General features: G+C 39.2%; 1 protein-coding gene across 6 annotated transcripts; it reads right to left on the reverse strand.

The window, feature by feature from the left end:
* Window positions 1-19: 19 nt before the first annotated feature.
* On the reverse strand, window positions 20-14,701 carry LOC113131881 (RING finger protein 122-like). 6 transcript variants are annotated; one of them, XM_026309620.1, is made up of 8 exons: window positions 14,673-14,701; window positions 8,541-8,650; window positions 8,367-8,406; window positions 5,943-6,098; window positions 4,553-4,595; window positions 4,392-4,436; window positions 3,451-3,533; window positions 20-2,748 (listed from the first exon to the last, which is right to left on the reverse strand). In XM_026309620.1, exons 4-8 carry the CDS (start codon window positions 6,095-6,097, stop codon window positions 2,646-2,648), a joined length of 429 nt encoding a protein of 142 aa, XP_026165405.1. In that variant the 5' UTR covers window position 6,098; window positions 8,367-8,406; window positions 8,541-8,650; window positions 14,673-14,701; the 3' UTR covers window positions 20-2,645. The 6 variants fall into 6 exon arrangements, with proteins under 6 accessions (XP_026165405.1, XP_026165404.1, XP_026165403.1 ...); XM_026309619.1 differs by lacking the exon at window positions 14,673-14,701 and adding an exon at window positions 8,831-9,380; XM_026309618.1 differs by lacking the exon at window positions 14,673-14,701 and having other exon boundaries at window positions 20-845; window positions 2,634-2,748; window positions 8,541-9,380.
* Between the last annotated feature and the right edge of the window lie 3,821 nt (window positions 14,702-18,522).

The raw sequence follows: 18,522 nt of genomic DNA on the forward strand, positions 1-18,522 counted from the left end.
AAAAAGACCTGGATCCAAATGAGCTTATCAAAAACACTGGTTATATATTTTTTCTGAAGTCAGAAAATGTAAATGCATTTACAATTTACACAGTACTCATAGTATATTACACAGTATATACAGAAAATGATGTTTATGGGGCACCTCACTCAGACAAGAAACCAGCTGAAACAGGCTCTTTATATCAGTGCAGAGTGTCTATTTATATCACTACAGTACAAAGCGGTGCTTAGAAAGTGGGAGCTAAGATTTCACTGAAGAATGGTTGGTTCAAATCTGCCTCACTGGCAACAATGATATCCCACTACTTGACAATGACAGTCAAAGTATTTAAGCATCACTGACACCTGATACCTTCTAGTCATTTATGATACAAAACAGTTAACAATAACTTAACATCCATCTATATGTATTTATGTATGTATGTGTTATTTTAGTGGTAGAGTCCCTCAGGATCCTGAGGTGCAGATGAACAGTAAGTAATTAATTTCTATCAGATGCCATATGACACAGCTGTTTTTTCATTTAGGGCTTCAGTACCTTCGCTCAGCCCAATGCACTGCAGGATGGATCTGATTGGCTATGAGGCAGTGGGAGATGGCAGTCAAAATACACAACCACGTGTTTTTGATTGGAAAAGTTGTCTTATAATTGCACATCTGTCATTACAGGTTGGCCATCAAATCTGGGGCAGCAGTGAGCCAAAGGAGGTTCTGATTTCTTCATAGCTGGTGTCATCTGGTGGTTGGATCTTCTTTCCAAGCCCCAGACTCTTAAGTTGCAGTGAACAATCAAGACACTGACTGGAGTTTTTCATGCAAACATTTCTCAGTGGCAGAGCTGCTCTAAAGGCAGAAATAATCATGATTAATTAGTTGAGTTACTGAAGTTACACTGCAGATCAACATCCTCAAAATGCTGAAGGTCCTAAACAACAGTTTGGAGGCTGTATACTGTATCTATTACCCAAACTAACCTACACCTTGAATATTTACTATCTGGTGACTACTAGCTCATGGTCTCACACTACAGCATATTGTGGGTGACAATGCTATGAAGATGTCACAGACTTTTGTTAATTGCACCAATGTTTCTGCATGATGAATGATCAAAGCTTAAAGAACCACAACTTTCGTTGGAAAGTACTATCCACTACCCAGCTCTGTGTGAAAAGATTTACTCATCCACTAGTCCCTACATAACGCCAGCTTATCTATGGTAAGGAGCAAAGTGGGATTTCAGAAAATTATGAACCATCATCGTTCTGTTCCATTACTCACAGTTGTTAGTCTATGGTAATGACTATACTGTATACTTTTAGGATAGCAAAGTAGTGAGAATTGCTCAAAGCAGTGTACTTTGTACTCCTTTTACACTTTTTCAGCTCAGTTCTTGTAAATGTTCTTTGACTTTTGTTTTCATTTACAAATATAACAAGTTTAAGTCAGAAAGTTAAATAAAATAGCAGAGCCATCCAAGAAAATGCAGCATAACCTCAGGCCTTTATTCTCTTAATAAAACAATATTAAAGACCAATATTAACTGGGAATTAGCTTTTAGTGGCCTTTAGACGATCTGTCACTTTAAGGCACTTGTGCATTGGCATAAGTCAGAGGTGTTGACAGGAATTTATTTCGGGTGGTCGAAGGTATTTATTTAATCTCAATTTAAAAGCTGAACAGAAAACACAGTCCTGATTCATTCACAGGAAGATACTGTCCTGTTGCTGGAGGCCAGTCAAGAAAATAAATGTCCAGTTTGTGTTTTTAATGACACTTAGCTCATTATATAGATCTCTGGGCTCAGTTCTTCTTTAGCAGCATTACTCTTCCACTCCATCAGAGTACAGGTAGCATTAGCTTTAGGCTTTAGTAGCGAGTGGGGACCTAGTGTCCTCTACAGTGAAAACACATCATGCTGCTCTGTTCACTGCTTTGCTCAGTACCTGAGGTTTATTGCTGCTGGTGTTATTCAGTTGTTTTTGCCTTTTCGTTAGGCCAAAGAAGTCACTATTTTTTTGTGCTTTCTGGATTCATCCCTAATTTAAGCCTCCTAACATGACAAATTAGCCCAATTGAGCAAAGCCCCTAAACAATGAAACTTTCATGATACCCCCATTCTGATTGGTTCTCAATGGTTTTAGTGTAAGGGAAATTAAAATATGGTTACACATTGTTAGTAATGTTAAAAGTTCTGTCGGTCCATCAAACAGGATGATTAAGACACTTAATCCAAGGAACTATTGTCCACATTAAGAACATGTTCTCTGTTCTATGTTGTTATTCTGTTTTCTTAAAGGTTTGATACAAGATGATATGTAACATATGCCATGGGGGAGGGCTTAAACCTGAATTCCACCCCCCTACCTATGCCTTTGGCTTAAGCATATACTGTATGTACTGCAAATTGTAGCCTCGAGTCTTGATCAATAGTTTCAATCTGCTATCATGAATTCCATGTCAAATACTATGGTGTAACTGAGACAAGCTATGTTCAGAGTAGCTCTGCCTCACTGAATGTCACTAAAACCTTTATAGTGTTACTAAAATCTGTTGGAAGGTGAAACAGGGCTTCCTATAGTGACTGGAGAGTGTGAAGTGCTGCAGGACATACTGTACATTCCCCTCTCAGACCTCCAAGAGACTCTATGGTTGTTCAGGTGCTTGTGGGGGATCAGGCTGGAGGCGGCAAACGGGTTTGTTGCACATGGGGCAGACACTGCGAATCTCTAACCATTTTAGCAGACACCTGAGAAAAGCATAGATCAGGGACATATTACAAAAGTTTCATGTAGGTAGAAACAATACAAGACTCAGACAGCTTAAGCAAGGCATGCAAAGGACATCTGGACTGAACAGATGCTGACACAGTTGACAAGTATTAGTCATACACGTAATGAAATGTCAGTCATAAAGGCAAGCACACCGCTGTCAATGTCACACCTGTGCTGTGGGGCAAAAACAGCTATCTGCTGCTGAAGACATGTTCATGTTCAAGCGTGCAGCCACATATACTGTCAGGAATGTGCTTGTCATTTTCTGGAAGGCGCCCCAAAAAAGTTGCTGATCATTTTTTTGCACCACCTCCCTTACTGTTACTTTGAAGGCACAACTCCACCATGAAGTCTGAGTAATTAGTAGTAATTAGTATGCCCATCAAGAAAACTCTAGCAAAGTGGTTAGAAATAAAGACTAAAATAATATACTGAGTTTTAAAAAGTGATGCCTATGGAGTCATGTGAGTGAATCTGTGGACACAATGGTTTTTCCAAAAGTGTTGCTCCATATAGTCTCAACTGAAGATTGCTTGTAACATCATTGTCAATAAAATGATGTACATAATTGCTAATGTGTGAAACAGCTAAACAAATGGCGCAAGTCATTTGACCGCGACGTTGATACAAATACAGAGTCAGGTGTTGTAATTACTGAGTAGGGCTGTGAAACTTACTTCTTGTGAAAAGCATGGGAACATGGACACACTCCAAGCTCATCCCTGCTGCGAAACTCTTCTAAACACACAGCACATGTTTGCTGAAAAGGGGAAACAACAGGATATGAAATCAGGTCATAACTGACGTGCGTCACCTTCATTGTTTTCAATTAATACACTAAATACTGATCAAGCGACATGTCAAAGTAGCCTACTTCCAGTTTCAAATTTGGTAGTTTAACAAAGATAAAGCCAAATGATTATTAGAGGATTTCATACTTTTTTAAATATTTTTTTTTTATCAAGTGAACTAAGCTTTCAAACTTATATTTATGAGCATACTCAGTTTTCTTACTTTTCCAAAACCTATATACTATAATACTAACCTAATTATGATAGTATGAACATGGTACATTGGTACATAACAGTAACAGAGTACAGTATCAACATCTAAAAATTGCAAGATCGATGACTGAGAATTCACAATTTTCAAATTTCATGCACTTGAGATATTAAGATAGATCTTTATTATTTAAAAATGTTTTTGAGTAATATTTTCTTGAAAGGGGGATTTTTTAGGGGCAGGGGGCAGAACCATTTTTTAAAATGCTTAAAATGAAGTACAGTGATTTAAAAGGATTATCATCCACATTACTTAACCGATGCTGGGAAAGGTTTAGTTGATGTACAATATTTGTTTGCGTGTGTCATTAACCTCTGCAGTATGAACAGTAAAATTTTGGCAGCAGTGACTCACACATTGATCACTGTCTCTCCCTGTTTTTCCAGCGAAATACAGATTTGCTTAACATCACTCTTTTATTTGAGTCACTAATGCATTAAGTATGTTTTGCACATTCATTGTGTCCCATTAGTGTCTTAGTGTGGGTCAGCTACACTTGTTTAGACTTTTTCATTACAGTGTTCATCCTATCCCATCCACACTGTATTCAACTTACACCAAGAAGACTCAGTTTCTTCCCCGCTCCTTTCAAAACAACCTGCTGACAAGAACAAATTAGTGAAAAAAAGCATATAGTTCAACAGACCAAAACATAGTAACAATTACAATTACTTATATTAATGATAACAACTAGTGGAAGTGGGTTTAGCATATTACCTCATTGTAGCCATACTGTTCCCGTGCACCTTGACGTCTCAGTCTGTGAAGCATAAAAAATAAACCTATGCTGTAATTTAAAGCCATAATTCTATATTGTACCTGGTGGCTCTGTAGCCATCAGGGCATGTTTTGTCCTGCTGTATGAATCAGCTGAGATACTGCTCCAAGCAGACCTGGAATTTACACTATGCCAGATTCAAGTAACAGCGTGTGCCTTTACACCCGTCATGAGCAAATCACGTCATATGAGATTGCATGTATGAGAATTCAAACTGATATTCAGTTTCACTGAGTTGTTCATAACTTGTTGAAAAGATAAATGTATTACTATTATTTTGGTTGAATGTACATTTCTAATTGAGATATACACTGTTTAAGTTTGCACTGGCCTTCACAGTGTTCAAATTATAGGTATTCTATCCACTTTCATTTCCAAAGTGCCTGGACTACTCCTCTGCCAGCAGTAAAACACATTACTGACAAAATATTCTAAGCCCATTTCAACTTTTGGATTCTGCAAGCATAGCCTTACTTTGTGTCCATTGTATAGTTACAACTAAAACAATCAAAATCCACCAAACTCTAGATTCAGATCACCACTGTAGCCTTGGCTGATGCTCTTGGCTGAAAATCCAGCTTTAACTTAACAGCCTTTTTAACTGGTTTTTCCAGGAATCCTGGAACTCAACAGTGGTGCACTGGCCTAAACCCAGCACGTCTGTAATTGCTTTAAGCAGCATTCACTGGATCCTTTGTGGTTTGTCAAACAACAGACAATGCACTATGTATTTCCATTTATTGGAGTGCCTCTCATGCTTCTGTGCTGACAGCTGACCTGAATGAACCTCATATCACAATATTAAAACCCAATTTAGAGTTCACCCAACTCTGCTGTGTGAAGGCTAAATGATACTTAATGATGCCAAGTAGCAGGTTGTACATGTATGGTTCCTTCAAACTTTGTATGTCAGAAGTTAAGGTCATGCACCTTATTGATATTTGAAGCCTGAATCAGTTGCTTGTATTTTGATAACAATTTAATTTCAGTAGGCATAATAAATAATAGTTACAGTAGGTTTATCTTTCTCTGCCCCTCTGTAGGTAAAAGCAATATAGAGATTCAGGTATACTTTCTCAGGATACCAAATATCAGGACAAGGGAAAGTAGAAACAACGAAAGAAAAAAGAATTTCAAAAATTTCACTTTAAGGCAGGGTGAAGCTAATTTCACTGCCCATATGACAGCCCTGGAGTTATATCAGAATGATTTCTCCAGGGAGAAATGGTTGAATCTGTCTGATTTTTAGTAACATGCTATTACTGTTCTAGTATAGCAATCTGACACAACTACAGGAGTGCTATGTCAGCTTTGAGTGTTGTCATGTACCTGAACAGATAGCAGCAGAAAGTGAGGCTCAGCATGAGGATGAAGAGGCCAATTCCCAGGATAATGATGTAGATGTTGAGCGGCAAGTGGAAGAGCTCTTCAGATGTCATTTTGCAGTAAGGGTGGGAATTTTGCAATCCAAGGTCACAAAACATCCTGAGAGGAATGCATACATTAAAAACATATCAAAGAATGGAAGCTCTATAAATGCAGAATAAGCAATTTAGCTTGGCTAAGATAAAACACCAGTGTTACAGTATTACAACAATCAAACTCAAAATTTTCAGTTGTTAAAAATCCTTGTCAAACAACATTTAGACAGTCATTCTACCAAATGAATACATTTATCCCAAAACAAATATGATTGCATATTGTTTCAGTTTAAATTCCCAACAACTGACTGTATAAACAGTAACTACAACTATCAAACTGGTGCATCATACAACATAACAGGAAAGGTTGGTTTTAGCCACCATCTGAATTTAATCTAACTGTATTCAGAGTCACTTTGCCTTCATACAGTGATGCTGAATATAGCCTTGTGTTGGTAAAAATGCAAATGCATACTCATGTTTTCAAATGCATGTTGAAAATGTAAATAAATAAAAAAGAAAACACAGGCACTGTCAGATAATTTAGCAATGATGACTCTACCCTGCATAACTGTGGCATTCAGAAGCCCATAAACCACAATTTATGCCTCTTTGCATGTTGTGTATTACACAGACGGAAGATGTTAGCATAAATAACTTGCAAAATTCATAGTAATGTGGGTGAGCTTCCAAAGTTTGCAACTTTCATTATTTAGCTTCTAATGGGCCATATATTTGAGGGTTTAGTGTTCATAACAATATAAGGTGTCTGGGCTGTGTTTACATATTGTAGCACTGTCCTAGAGAAGCCAAACGTCAGTCACTGCAGGGTTAAAGATGAACTTATGTCTCCAGAGGCCTGTGGATGTGTGTATCTTCTTATTACAGTAAACCCCTTTACGCTTAGTGGAGCATGGGTCATCCATAATGGACTTCATTGTGTGTTGATTGTAGATATTTTCTGTAAACCCAGCTCCATAAGAGACTTGTCAGTGTGTGTTGAGAACAACACAGGTCTTCATGAGGACATCTGATCATACATCATCCAGTCTGGCAACACACACTTTGTCTGTGTTCATCTTGCATGGCGTGGATGTTAGGTAGGATTTTAGAAGCTGCGTGTGTGTGTATGTATTTGTGTAACTGGTAAGGCCTGGCACACAGGCGCCACACTGCATATTTGAAACCTCTAGTTTCAAACTGCAATGTAATACTGCTCACGCTGCTTACAGGGATTCGTGAGCTGCACAGAGTTTTTGAAATTAGGTGAAAGTTGATAATATGAGTCCATATGTACAGGTTGCATGTAATAAAAGTGCCTAATTTTTCATTTTTGTTATAAATAAGAAGTGAGTGAGAAATGAAGATAAAGGTAAGGATCTCTGTTGCAGAAAAGTCTTCTGGCTATTTCTTCTCTTTCCAGTTTATTGAAGTGTAATCCCCTGTTTACTTATATAATAATGTTTTTTAGGACTGTGAAAATCTTTATGGAATAAATCCATGTTAATTAGGATCAAACTGGGGTTATTTCAGAAAAATACTTGCTTTCTGGCCTACAAGTAGTTACTGGCTGGTGTTTGGGTTTGGGAAGAAAGAAGTGTATTCAGCTTGAGGGTCCTGAACATGAAGCTTTTCATTCCATACTATGCACATCAGCCAGAAACTGCAGTAGTTCTTTTTTTTTTCCAGTATGTCAGGGGCCACAACTTATAATGTGTTGGCACTCTCCTGGTTCACAGCCTCTAATGAAAAAGTGACATGGCAGTAGGATGCAATGTCGATGTACAACGGGGAGTTTGGCAGGAGCTTTGGGTAAAGGAGGAGACAGGCTGTAATCTTAGCACAATGTTAGTAAATCATTGATAGTGGAGCACTAAAAGGTAAGCGACTGTGCAAATGAACGCAGTGCAAACAGGACTGTACCTGGACACTGTTAAACAGGAAGAGAAGAGTTGATGTTATGTTTTAGATCAAAACAAGGGTAGAATTTTGGTAATGATTATCAGCTAGTTAATAAGCAGTTGACTATTTCAACAGGGAAACTCTGTAGCATTACAACCATAAAGAAATCTGTGTTTAAGAGTACTCATGCAATGACAGGGAAATATACTAACCTAACCAACACAGCTTAGTAATTTAGTCACTTAGTAACAGTTACTCAGGGTAAATATTATGTAAAAAGTCATCTTTTTGAACTACGACTATGTTGTAGGCTAAGTCATGTGTAACTCACTGTAATTTAGTGTTTAGGTGTATTTTTTCACCTAATAATCACTGAGTAATAAAATGACTTAAGCTGATCTTACAAAAATCCTGAGCAGCTGGCACTTACCGTTACACCACTGGACAAGATTCATCAAAATGTGTGGATGCTAAGATAGCAAAAAAAAAGAAGAAGAAAGAAAGTAGTTAAGGTCATGCTCTCCCCAGTATCACAAAGTCTGGTGTCCACAGCTTTGTCTGATGTTTCTTTCTGGAAATAAAAATGATTTGTTGTGTCCACTACCTTTTAGGTTCAGTCTTGTTAACCCCTATTGTCGAGAGAGCAGATGTGCAGTGAGTTAAATCCTTGTGGTCTGGAGTAAGAAGACTGGATTACAGACTGCCATTTCCTCACTGTACAGAGAACAGTGATTATTCAGCCAGTGGTGATGATTTATCTTCTAACAATGTGACAAAAACATCCACCTTAATTGAGGTTTAGGCAAATATCAGGAACTGTGTCAGATTAATAAACGTCAGTATTCCTTTGTGACATCCCTCTACAGGACAAAGAAAACAGTCTTAAAGATGAACCTGCAAGGCTTGAGAATAAAAAGTCACCAGTGTCACTGATACTTTGAAGAAGTATACTCCAAATCCCATCCAGCACTCTGGTTATGAAGTCCTTGCTTTTTGGCTTTGTCTCCCCTTCAAAACACTGTCACAAGGCTCTCCCTTCCTTCCTTTTCTCCTTTTCTCGTTCTTTTTCCGTTCTGCTCTGTCCTCTCTTTTTAGATCTCCACGTTGATTTCCTCCTTTCTGGCTGTGAAAACCTGCTGTGGCCAATTATGGAGAGACAAAGGGAAGGACATGGATGGATTCCCCAGCAGCACAGACAGGCAGGCAGCCTCAGTGTTCCTGTGGAAAGTAGCTTCTCATCTCTTTCCCTGCCTCTCTGCTCTGAACAGAAAACACAGGGAAGTGTAAGATACAGGAAGACAAGGCAGCTATTGTAAATTCAGATCCAGGATCTCCTGTATTTTCCTCTCATGTTCATTCTCCCCTTCTCTGCTTCCTTGTCTCGCTTCTGCACTTCTCGTCTACACCACGCAGTTTGTAAACAGATCCCTGCTCATGTGATTCGCTGTCTGCATCACAGCTCTGCTTTCACCGCCCCTCTATTTTTCTTCCTCGCCCCCTTCCCCCTGCCTGCCCTCCCTTTACCCCTCACCCGTCTGGGTTTTTTGTACCACACACAAACCCCCCTTCCCTTCCTTCCTTTGCAGCTGCAAGCTATTACTGAAGTAGCTGCAGATGGCAGACAGGCAGAAGTAGAAACAGGCGTGAGGAGAGGTGGTGAAATGTTAGTCTTAAGATTTGACAAATTTGTCAATTTGATCAATACCAACTCATTTATAGAGATTCTCTCCTTGTTTATAGAACAATCGCAATTGAAACTGATTCAAATAGGGAATTTGAGCCATTAGCCCTAATGCAGGACTACCAAGTGTGCAACTGCCCCAGACCCTTAGGGGGCCCAAAAGCTCAGGGCTGACCATGTGGCAATCAGTTTAAAGCTAAAGACCATTGGTAATACCTAATCTTTAAATCCTAATGATCTAGAGAGGCCCTGAGTTCCCGTTAGCACAAGGAAGACAGCTTATTGTGCTTCAAAACTCTAAATTTGCAGGTCAAAGTCTGACAAAGTTAACCTCGATCTATTTTTTGTACTGTATTTAAACAGTGTATTTTACTAAATAAAATTTGTTCTTCATACATACACATTGCTAAGAAAGTGGGTAAATAGGGCCGTCATCATGATCTTACAGAACATTGTTGCCTGTTGCCCTGGGGTCCCACCGTCACAATAGATTAGATTAGATTAGATTAGACTAGATTAGATTCAACTTTATTCTTATTGCACATGTTACAATACAAGACAAAGAAATACAGTTAACATCTAACTAGAAGTGCATTTGTAGTAGTGAAAAATATTTACATATGACGGGGTGAATATGAATAATAGTGCTAGGGATATATAGGAGGAATTGTACCAGTATGAGAAATATACATGTTATATACCATATTTGCAGATGGTTGAGAATAGTGGAAGAATGAAAAATATTGTATACATAGTTATGGTATATTGGTTATGAGCAGGTTATATACAGGTTGTTGTGTTGTTGTTGTACAGGTTGTTTATGGAGAGTGCAATGAAGAAGACCACATCTTAACAATACTATAACAATATGCGTTGTCAATCCAATTATTATGGATAGTACAATATAAGAGGCTATGTCTAAACAGTACTATAAAAACCTGTGCAATGGTTAATTAAAGTACAGTCTGTATGTATAGTGTATATATATTATGAGCCCCTGAAAATATAAGTAGGTTCAAGTAAATTCAAATTAAAATGCAGGTAGCATTCAGTTCAGTATGAAGTTCAGGTGGGGGGGGCTAATACTGGTCTGCTCTGTTATTTTCCAGATATTCCTTGAACTTCCTCATTCAGTCTCGAAATGTCTGCAGACTTTCCCTAAGCACACCTGCCTCTCATTCCCTCATCGACCCTGTCCTGAATTCCAAGCCCATCACACCCATTTACAGTTCAACACCTCAGTATATACACGCATCAGCTTTCCCTTGTCCTCTGCCAGACTGTCTATTGTGCTTTAATGCCCTAGCCGTTTCTATTCCTGCCCTCCTTGTGGTTACCTTTCTGTGTATTCAGCTTGTTAATGGATCCCTTGAACATTGCCAGATTCAGTTTTGTTCTTCCTGTTGCTTGGTGACCTCTGTTTAGACTCTGGCTATGTCTCAACTTTGCTCCACCTTATAGTGGTTGCTGGAACTCAGAGCAACCTTTCCTCTTTTATGTTGTAAAATTAACCTTTTTAATTCATTCACCAACTTATCTGCCGCTCTAGTCTGCAGTTGGGTCTATTTTGTCTGTTTTCTAACTCCTACACTTTCATGGATGCTGCCACCTGTCTGCCTTGGGCCACTGTTGCCATTTACCAGTTGCATGCTCTGGGAGTTTAGCTTCTGCTCTGGTTCCTAGAACTTTACCTGTCCCAAGTCTTGGTCCAATCCCTAGAGCCCTGCTCCAGACTACTCCTGGGCCTACAGTATGCTGGTCTCTCGTTTCCAAGAGGAGGCCACCCTCTTAACCTCATGCCTTCTTCCTAACGTCTCTAGGTCCTTGGTTCTCCAGCCTCTGGGCTGTCAGCCTGAGGTCTCCATATCCTCTGCTTTCTAGCCCCCAGGCTTTAACAAAGCCAGCATTACAAACAAGGAGGATATGGGGTAATGCAGGAAAAGCAGGGATTCTGGTGAGAGAAGAATAGGCTTCATAGAAAGAACACAAAATTTAGTGTCCCAGATTTGTTTTCTCTGTGGCTTCAGATTTTACTTACCTCTGTAATAAGCTACAACACCGTTCTGTTGGAAGAGCACTGAGACTTAATTTTCATCTGTCCTATTGTGTTTGTTATGTTCTGCTACTTTATTTCAATGCTCTCACCCAACCCAATAAACACAGCAAAACACTGCAGAGATCAAATAAACCACTCCACACACATTTGGTGTGAACATGCCATGATGTTATGACAGATCTTCGGCTCTGCTTGGTGAGGATTATTGCAAATGTGAGTTTCTTTCTGCCTTCATAGCAGCTTTGTCATATTTGTAGAACTACAATTACAGCCTGCTTAATTTTCTAATTTATTGTCTTTATTGAAGATGCCAATTAAACACTGACAGGGCTGGATGAAAAAGTAGGTGAACCCTTGAGTTAATAGCTGATTGAACCTCCTCTGGGAGCTGACTTCAACAAGTGTTTTTGGTAGCTCTGGATCAGACCTGCACAATGCTCAGGAGGAATTTTGGACCATTCCTCCTTACAGAGCTGCTTTAGCTCAAACACATTTGTAGGATGTCTGGTGTGACTGACTCCCTCCCATTCTGTGGTGGATTTACTCTGATGCATTGGTTTATCTTCCTGCTGTATCACCCAACTTCTACTAAGCTTCAGCTGGTGGACAGCCACCCTGACATTATCCTGTAGGATATTTTTGTAAGCCTGGGAACAAAGGGGACATTTTCCTCTTCATGATGGTAAGTGGTCCAGGCCCTGAGGCAGCAAAGCAAGCCCAAATAATGATGCTCCCTCCACTGTAATTCACTGTTGGGATAATGTTTTAATGTTGGTAAGATGTGCCATACATAGTACTAGTATTCATCAGTCCACAAAACATTGTCCCTGTGGCACAGCAAATTGCCAAACAGCTTTTTGGCAAATGTCAGGCACGCAGCAATTATTATTATTATGATTTTTTAGTGGTGGGGGATGGAGGGTGAGGGAAGAGCAGCAGCTTGCTCCATGTTGTTCTGCCATTGATGCCATACTGATTCAAAGATGTTCTCATGAACAGAGATGTTTGCCAGTTCCAGTGATTAGCTATTACTAGTGGGTTCTTCTTGACCTCATTGAGGCTTTTGAGGGATCTTGACTAGGCACCCATTTCTAGGAAGAACAGCCACAGGATTAAACTGTCTCCATTTATAGACTGCTTGTTTAACTGTCGACTGATGGATGCTTAAACACTTTGAGATGACTTTATATCCCTCTCCAGCCTTACGTAGATCAGCCACTCTTGATTGTTACTGTAAAATATGTCTTCAGAGACCTCCTTTTTGCGAGGCATGGTTCACATCAGCAGATGCTTTTAAACAGCAAATGCATCTTTTATCATTCAAAGTTGCTCTAAAACACACTTCCAAACTCAGTTCATTATTGGACTCTATGTATGCAAACTACTGACTCCAATTAGCTTTTGTTGAAGTAATTAAACTGTGGGTTCACTTACTTTTTCCTCTAGCACTGTTTAATCAGTGTGTTCAGTAAAGACATGAGAAATTAGAATTGTTCATGTCTTATCAGCTTAAGCACATTTTGTCTAGTGTTGTGACTGGAGTGAAGATCAGATCGTGAGCCAAATTAATGCAGAAAAATTCATTTCCAGGGGTTTGCATACTTTTTCTTGCCACTTGCCAAGTGTCTTGACCCATCTAGTGGCCGGTGTGCACAACTGGAAGATACGGGGGGCTGGTCCTGGTAGGTAGCATTTGTTTAACAAAAATCTATATTCTACACTAAAAAAACACATAATTCACTCATAATCATAATTCTACTAGCATAAATTTTAAGTGTTTTTAAAAACATGTAAACAGTGTCTTAATAAACTGAGCTTTTATTGAGTTTGGAAGTAAGGTAAGTAAGGCAGGTATAAAGGCTAGATACTACAGGACTCAATGTCTGTTAAATTACAAGACATGCAGATGTGTATGAAAACCTGTTTCCGCCATGGGGATGAAAAATAAAATGACCCCCTAAGTCAAAATAATGAGATACTTTCTCAATATTGTGACTTGGTAACTCAAAATAACAAGATTTTATTTTGACGTAAGCCTACCAACCAGAAGTACTTATTCTACTTTTTTTTAGGTTTTTGGTGCAATGACAGATAACTTTTGATACTATGTGATTCCTCAAAAATCACTAAAATTTCATTATTTTGTGCCTAAAATAATCTTCAGTAATGGCATCCATTGGCATTTGATCTGTGTGGAAGGCCTCCCCTAAGCTGTTTGCTGCTTTGGCATGTATGAGAATACAGGAATGCTAGCTAATAGTTACCAAGTCATTATTTTGAGGAAGTATCTCACTGTTGGGATAATGTTTTAATAACAAGTATCTTGTTATTTTGACTTGGGTCTTTTTATTTTTCATCATTTTCCATAGATGTGTGTAGTTTTTGTGTAGTAAAGAATTTATTTAGATGCTATTCCAATTTCAATAGTATTTATAGTAAGAATTTTTCTGCCATAGTTATTGTCGTTGTGTATTGTGTTCTGTAAACACTGGCTGTGTAAACACTGTATCTTATGACTATGGCTACTATGGGATTAATTTAATAAAATTTAGATGCATGCAAAGCTTAACCAGTATTAGTCAGTATAACATCTTTTTTCTCCCTCTTTCAAATGGTATTACCATTAAATTAAAAAAAAACATTTCTTTGTCAATGTAAATTAAAATATTACTGACGGATTAAAACTAAAAAATAGGTCTCTTGTACCTTTTGAAGATACTATATGTTTTGGTAAATGTAATATCTCACATCTCACATTGCAACCATTATTTTTCTGAAAATGTAGTGTTTTGGTTTTTCAAATCACACACAATGGCTAACAAAGAAAACATGGAGGTGTCTGAAGCCAGTGTCGAGGTCCATTAGCAAATGCTTGAGCCACAGCTATGGAGATGTCAAGAATATGAAAACACACATCTTGAAAAATGACAACCAGAAGATTTACCAAAATTGGGCATCTAAAACATATCACAAAGCAGGAAAAAGAAATGCTTTATTACCTGGCTGTGAGACGGATACAGTGTGTGCCACAGACTGGAATGGCTCTGGTGGCATGTAACTAAACATATCTTGTAGGAAACAGGAGAACTGGTCAGCAGGTTTTAAAATTAATACAACAGAACTGTGGGAGTTTTAGGAGAGTTTCAAGTCGGCTAATGATTAAATTTGAAAAAGACTTTGACACACAAGTTAAGAATTCTGTCCAAATTATGGATAAAGCTCAGCAAACTCTAGCTGTGGTAAGGATTATGGGGATCACAATGAAACCAGTGCAAGAGAAGCAGACTTCAGAGCCATTCCTACATATTCCAAAAGGGCAATATAAACTATGTCAAAAATATATCAAAGCCACACAATTACTATTATTTAACATTGATGCATATTTTGTCAGCTCTCCTTAGTATTAGTGGAATTATTATAGTTTATTTGGTCACATATCTTTTGTTTCATACAGTGAAATACAATTACAGGATGGGTTCTGTTTCTTGTATAGTAATAGTAATTTACAAGTTAGGTATGTGTTTTGGTTTATTTTAGTGAATTTCAATGTCCTGCTGTTTCAGTAACAGTGCCTGTTGTTTCCCCAGCAGAGGGTGCTCCAGGATCATATATGAGATGCAGTCATTTTAAATACAACTTGCAGAAGATGGCACTGTTATTTGTTTATATTCAGTAAAAGTCCTGATTGAGCCATGGACTTAAATAGCACGCTAATCAAAAGGCAATCAATTAGACCCGTCTCTTGTTTGTGATTATTTGCTGCAAGTACATGAAGCAGATTAAACAGTCTATATTAGCTTATTCAATTTCACTTCAATTTATTTTATTTGTATAGTGGCAAATCACAATTCAATCACCTCAAGGCACTTTACAATAACAAAAGCAAAAAACCAACAAATCCCTTATGAGCAGCACTTGGCAACAGTGGAGAGGGAAAACTCCCTTTAATGGAAGAAGAAACCTCCAGCAGAACCAGGCTCAGTTTGGGCGGCCATCTGCCTCGACCGGTTGGGGTGAGTGGATAGAGGAGAGAGAAAAGAACAGCAACAATAAACAACAAATAGACACTGCAGGTTGGTGAGACCAGTAACTGCTCATCAGCAATATATACAGCTCCAGGACCAGGGACACCTGCAGAAGGTACAATGAGAGAGCACATACTACTGGAGACAAAAGGCACAAAGTTAGTCACATTCAATGGTGGCATATACATGAGCTGGGGGAGGAGAGAAGAGAGAAAGAGGAGCAGAGAGGGAGGGAGAGGAGCTCAGTGCACCAATGGGAAGTCCTCAGACAGTCTAGGCCTATAGCAGCATAACTAAGGGATTGTAGAATCACCTGAGCCAGCCCTAACTATATGCTTTGTTAAAGTGGAAGGTTTTAAGTCTAGCCTTAAAACTACAGAGAGTGTCTGCCTCCTGAACCCAGACTGGGAGCTGGTTCCACAGGAGAGGAGCTTGATAGCTAAAGGCTCTGCCTCCCATCCTACTTTTGGAAACTTTGGGAACCACAAGTAGACCTGCACTCTGAGAGTGAAGTGCTCTATTGGGATAATATGGTACTATGAGGTCTTTAAGGTATGAAGGAGCTTGATCATGAAGGGATTTGTATGTGAGGAGACCTACCTTAAGATGATGAGGAGACCTAAATATGATTGACAGATTTGTTATCACATTGCTATTTTTGTGTAATACCTCTAAAACTGTGCATGAGTCTTCATTTCTCCTTTTCCTGTTTTATGTTTATATGCTGGGGCCAAGCGTTCAGGCTTTGGGACTTGAGCGGTGTGAGCCAGCACAACAAATTTAAAAAGTTTTTTTAGTTGTCTTCCACTTGGAGGTCAGCCCCCTAGTGTGATGCAATGATAACATATGTAAGTGGACTACCATGCCCTGACCAGACAGAACAAGATATAACCAGCCTGTGCCTGGTTGAGGTAGCTTGCCTCCAAACTTCACACGTGTGTAACCATAAATTCCAGCACTGCACCAAGAGAGAGAGGGAGAGTTCAGCAGTGTCGACAGCGAGGGCCTAAAGGCAGCTGACGTTTTGTGAACATAATGACTCACTAAATGAAATGACATAGTAAATGTTCATAGTACTATACTTATCAACTATTATCAGAGTGATGTTAACTTTAGAAAATATGAAATGCATTAGTACACACTGGTCATTCCACTATGTGCTGGTTATGTGTTTGATAACCTGATATCATAGTCAAAATCACAAGTGTGTGAAAACACAGTACAAATAACGGCACAAGCAATGAAGATGCAGTCACTGTCACAGAGTTATACAGACAGTATGTCTTAGGTTAAACTTAAGATACTTACTTTTTCCAGACTGGTATTTCTAAAAAGTGGCTTTGTCTGTTTGTTTCTAGGAATACGTTTGTTCTCATTTCTTCGGAGGGCATAGGACTCAAGGAATGTGACAGCATGGATGCAAGTGGTATTTCTGAATCAACATATGGATAATAGGCTTTGAAACCTTGTTTCTTAAAAACAAAGGCTTGGATATAGGCCAACTGTATGAGGGTGTGTGGCTGATCCAAGGACACTGCCACAGCAGCAGCGCAGATACATTAAGAGAATTTACATTGAATATGGGAAATCTTAAGCACATAGACAAATACATGGATATCATTACGATTTTATGTTACATTTTCTTTGACGGGTTCGGTTGCACTGAAGGATTTTCTAAGGCATGCATAATCTGCACAATTACACATTTTAAAAAACTGAAACATCAAAACACAAAAGCACTAACTTGGCAATTGCTTTGCTTTCCAATACAATACAAAAAAACAGACATGAGATGTCTGGGCACAGCTTACTGCACCGAACTACTTCAAATAACATAAATGACCTACACATGTTTATGTGGGTCGCAGAAACATTAAAAAAAAAACGTGAGTGGTAGACTGTTGCTGGGTAAAGGCTCAAACGCCCTTCGAAAAATCCTCCCTGAATGACTTTACTGGTTGTGTACTGTCTCCACTACACACCAAATCCAGTATTTTTCCATCAAGTAGCGCGATGGACCACGTGACCACAGAGGAGGAAAAAAAAAACGCTGTCATGTTTGCATCCCCAATTGACAGCGGTGCACACTGTGTATGGCTCTCAGGCAGCGAAATATCGCCAGCGCTAATGCATTTCTTGTCTGCGCTGCTACGGACACTATAAATGTAAGAAGTCCACCGTCTAGTTTGATACTGTTGCCCATTCGGGAAACAAATTCTCCCCCAGGTCGTTTTTCTAACCCCGTGCGTTCATGATCATATAACCACTCCCACTCGTGGCTGGTGGAAAATTACCAGCTTACAAGTAACAAGCAAATGAATGGTACTTGCGGTTTGTCACATCATTCAACCTAACACTTTATCTGCATGAGACGCACACTCGCCTTTCACGATGTACAAGATTTAAGAGCAGGAGAAGCTTCACACAGTCTAAGTGAATAAACTCATTAAGTGTCATTAGTTTTACGCCTTGCTCTGTGCGCGCCCGCAGTCTACAGGACATGAGCAGGAATTGGAGTAATATAACGTTATAACTTCACCCTGGCCAAAGCCATAAAACTGTGGTCGCCAAGTTATTCACTATTCTGATAGGAGTCATGAAGAAATCCATTCTGCATGGGAGTCTGCCCTCTTTTTCTCTCCGGGCGGAGTAGTCGCGTGGGCGCTTGGGCGAATTGAAATAAACTGACAGGTCAGTCTTTCAATGGGACGTCACCTACGAAGCCCTCGCCAAAGAGCCAGCCAATCACGGCGCAGTGTGGGCGGAACACCAGTCCAAACTTTACGCGGCGCCATCGGCTGAAAACTAAACCGAGATGGAATCT

The sequence above is a fragment of the Mastacembelus armatus genome, chromosome 15 (genome assembly GCF_900324485.2).
Source record: "Mastacembelus armatus chromosome 15, fMasArm1.2, whole genome shotgun sequence".
Taxonomy (NCBI): domain Eukaryota; kingdom Metazoa; phylum Chordata; class Actinopteri; order Synbranchiformes; family Mastacembelidae; genus Mastacembelus; species Mastacembelus armatus.

Bases quoted from the DNA above. Each gene is read 5' to 3' on its own strand.
- LOC113131881 (XM_026309620.1), bottom strand. From the start codon at position 6,097: ATGTTTTGTGACCTTGGATTGCAAAATTCCCACCCTTACTGCAAAATG. The intron at 4,596-5,942 runs GTACATGACAAC...TATGCTTCACAG, and splicing joins TTCTGCTGCTATCTGTTCAG to ACTGAGACGTCAAGGTGCAC. The intron at 2,749-3,450 runs GTAAGTTTCACA...TGCTTTTCTCAG, and splicing joins TCCCATGCTTTTCACAAGAA to GTGTCTGCTAAAATGGTTAG.